This window comes from Hevea brasiliensis, chromosome 8 (genome assembly GCF_030052815.1).
Source record: "Hevea brasiliensis isolate MT/VB/25A 57/8 chromosome 8, ASM3005281v1, whole genome shotgun sequence".
Lineage (NCBI taxonomy): Eukaryota > Viridiplantae > Streptophyta > Magnoliopsida > Malpighiales > Euphorbiaceae > Hevea > Hevea brasiliensis.
The window spans coordinates 17729249-17732699 of record NC_079500.1 but is presented as its reverse complement, the minus strand read 5'-3'; the positions used below and the strand labels follow the sequence as shown (position 1 = coordinate 17732699).

At 34.9% G+C, this 3451-nt stretch overlaps 1 protein-coding gene across 1 annotated transcript; it reads left to right on the top strand.

Annotated features, from left to right (window-relative positions):
* Nucleotides 1-329: 329 nt before the first annotated feature.
* On the top strand, nt 330-3177 carry LOC131182082 (endo-1,4-beta-xylanase 5-like). The gene is made up of 7 exons (XM_058150720.1): nt 330-340; nt 794-887; nt 1077-1296; nt 1384-1547; nt 1641-1739; nt 1845-2636; nt 2800-3177. The coding sequence occupies exons 1-7, from the start codon at nt 330-332 to the stop codon at nt 3157-3159; spliced, it is 1740 nt and encodes a 579-aa protein (XP_058006703.1). The 3' UTR covers nt 3160-3177.
* The last annotated feature ends 274 nt before the right edge of the window (nt 3178-3451 follow it).

The following is a 3451-nucleotide window of genomic DNA, read 5'->3' as shown; positions in this document are numbered from 1 at the left end:
TATATATGCATTAATGTTTTCTCATTTCCACTGTATTTGATTTGATTGATATGATTTGGATTTTTCAGGTTTTGTTTGTGTAAGACAATGAAGATTGGTGAAAAGAGCAATATGGTTGGGTTGTTGCTGTGGTGTATTCTTCTTTTAATAGGTTGTAATGTATATTATATTCTTTATTTGGTTATTTCAATTGTTATTATAGCTCTTCTTTTTTCTTTCTGTAATGGAAAGGACAGAGAAGAGCAAGTGTTGATATTAATATTATGCATGTTTAATTAGAAAATCTCACTTAAAAGTTCAAATTAACTCCTTTTATCCTAATCAAGACAATGGGGAATCTGTATGGATAGCCTAGTTCTCTTTTTTACTTTTATTGCTATTTTCTCAGTAAAACATGAAAAATAATTAGGCTGCACTGATAGATTCTTCTTCTTCTTCTTATTCTTATTTAGAATCATAACCATTTTTTAAGGATTTCTTCACAGTTTTTCGTTTCTATTTTTATTCTCGGTTATAAAACTCAAATTAATCCGTAGGGTTAATCTGTTGAGCTGGTGATAAACACATAAACTGGGCCAATTTTCTTATTGAACTAATAAAAAATTGACCCAAAATAATTTAGATGACCCGATGAATGCTTTTTGAAGATATATACAGACTTAATCCTTACATAATGTATATTCTTTTACTTTGGATATACGTTTCGTTTCTCAAAATGAATGAAGGAAGCAATTTTCATTCAAATGTCAATTCAATTTACAACATTAATTGAAGTTTGGTTTTTTATATTTAGTAAAAAACGAACGTTTTTCACTTATAATTTCATTTATTTTATAGGGTTTAATATCGCTAATGCTTTATCCTACGATTATACGGCTTCAATTGAGGTAATTATTTCATCTTTGATTTTAATTTTTTTAATTAATTTTACTCTGAAAATAATTCTAATATTAATGAATCAAAATTCATCAATTTATATCTGTAATATGGCAAAAATAATTATAATTCGTAAAATAAAAAAATAATTTTAATATCTGGTTTTTTTTTTTTTTTTTTTTTTGGAAAATAATTATTAGTGTTTGGCAAGTCCTCAAAAACCTCAATATAATGGAGGAGTCATTCAAAACCCAGAGCTTAATGAAGGGTTGAAGGGATGGTCTACGTTTGGAGATGCTAAAATAGAGCACAGAACATTGGGAAACAACAAATTCATTGTAGCTAATTCCAGAGTTCATCCTCACGATAGTGTCTCACAGAATCTTAACCTGGAAAAGAACAAAATCTACACTTTCTCTGGTAGGTGTTTGCTCATTTCATTGATTGATTAAAAGTGTATCTACTTATGTTTAATCATAATTAAGCTTTGGTGTTAATTTAATTCAGCGTGGATTCAAGTGAGTAAGGGAAGAATTCCAGTATCAGCTGTTTTCAAGACTCAAACAGGGTACATACTTGCTGGTTCTATTTTTGCCGAGTCCAGTTGCTGGTCCATGCTTAAAGGTGGCTTTACTGTTGATGCTTCAGGCTCTGCTCAACTCTATTTCGAGGTAATCCTTTATTCCATTTAAGCATTTTTTTTTAATTATTCGCTATATCATAAATAATGAATTTGTGCATATAATTCTAATAAATTTGTATAGAGTAACAATACATCGGTTGACATATGGGTGGATAGCATCTCATTGCAACCGTTCACCGAAAAGCAATGGATGTCTCATCAAGATCAAGCCATTGAAAAGGTAATTAAATTCACTGAAATCCTTTCTCCATGAATTATTATTCTTAATCATGACAAATGCAAATCAATTGCTACTAATTTATCATTATCAACATAAATATTGCAGACCCGAAAGACTAAGGTAAGAATCCAGGCAGTGGATAGTCAAGGAAAACCCTTATCTAACGCTAAAATCTCAATAAAACTAAAGAAAGCAAGTTTCCCATTTGGCTGTGCTATAAACAAAAATATCCTCTACAACAACGCCTATCAAAACTGGTTCACTTCCAGGTTCACAGTGACAGTATTTGAGAATGAAATGAAGTGGTATAGCACAGAACCCTCGCAGGGCAAAGTGGACTACTCAGTCCCTAACGCCATGCTTCAGTTCGCCAAGAAGAACAATGTACTAGTCCGAGGCCACAATGTGTTCTGGGATGATCCCAAGTATCAGCAAGGATGGATCAATTCACTCTCTCCAGCCGATCTTTCCAAGGCCACCACTGATAGGATCAACTCTATCATGTCAAGGTACAGAGGGGAAGTCATTGGCTGGGATGTTGTTAATGAAAACCTGCACTTCAATTTCTTTGAGAGCAAATTAGGGCAAAATGCTTCTGCAGTTTTCTATAACTTGGCTCAGAAGATTGATGGAACTTCGACGTTGTTCTTGAACGAATACAATACCATTGAAAATGCTAGAGATGGTGATTCTACACCGGCTAAGTACCTGCAAAAGCTGAGAGATATTAAGGCATTTCCTGGTAACGGAAATTTGAAATTGGGGATTGGACTCGAATCCCATTTCAGTAGTGCTGCTCCAAACCTTGCTTATATGAGGGCTTCCATTGATACACTTGCTGCTACCAATTTCCCCATTTGGGTCACAGAAGTAGATGTTCAAAGGGGCCCATATCAGGTAATAAGATAAATGATCGGATTTTGCTACATTTATATAAATGATTTGATTTTGCCTTTGCAGTTGCAGGCTAGTTTGCAATTTGAAGGCATGCTATGAATGAGTTATGAACGATTTCAGAAAGCTGAACTTGTACATATATTTTAATGGATTTTATGGGCAGGCACAATACTTGGAGCAGATTCTAAGGGAGGCACACAGTCACCCGAAAGTGGCAGGAATTGTGATCTGGTCAGCCTGGAAACCGCAGGGATGTTACACGATGTGTCTGACAGATAACAATTTCAAGAACTTGCCCACTGGTAATGTAGTTGACGAGCTGTTGGCTCGGCGGATTGCTATCAAGTCCTCGGCTGGCAGGACAGATGGAAATGGCTTCTTCGAGGCGTCCCTTTCCCATGGACTTTACAGTGTGAAAATTCATCACCCATCTGCAAAAAATTCTTCTTTGGTTCAAAAGCTTAATGTGGTCTCAAGCACTGGTGCAGATAACCAAACATTGCTTATGCGATTTGCCGCCTGAGTCTTTTTCTTTTTTTGGTTGGAGCCTGAGTCTTTTTTTTTATAGGCAGAGTGTGACGCCTCTTACCCGTCTATTGTATAACCGAGCAAAAAGTGTCACATTCGGTGTCAGAGCACCCTATCTTGTCTTGTCATATCTATTGTAAATTTTAATGTCATTTAAATCAGGTAATTTATGTATAGAAATTTTTTTTTTTATATCTTATTTCTGTGGAGACCCGGACAGATCTTCCTCTGTTTTATTAGCATCTGGCGGGTTCTACTATCACCTGTTATCATATTCATAGTCATCT

Excerpts from the sequence above, each read along its gene's own strand:
- LOC131182082 (XM_058150720.1), top strand. Across the intron at positions 1,740-1,844 it reads AAGATCAAGCCATTGAAAAG|ACCCGAAAGACTAAGGTAAG; the intron begins GTAATTAAATTC and ends TAAATATTGCAG. Across the intron at positions 2,637-2,799 it reads TTCAAAGGGGCCCATATCAG|GCACAATACTTGGAGCAGAT; the intron begins GTAATAAGATAA and ends TTTTATGGGCAG.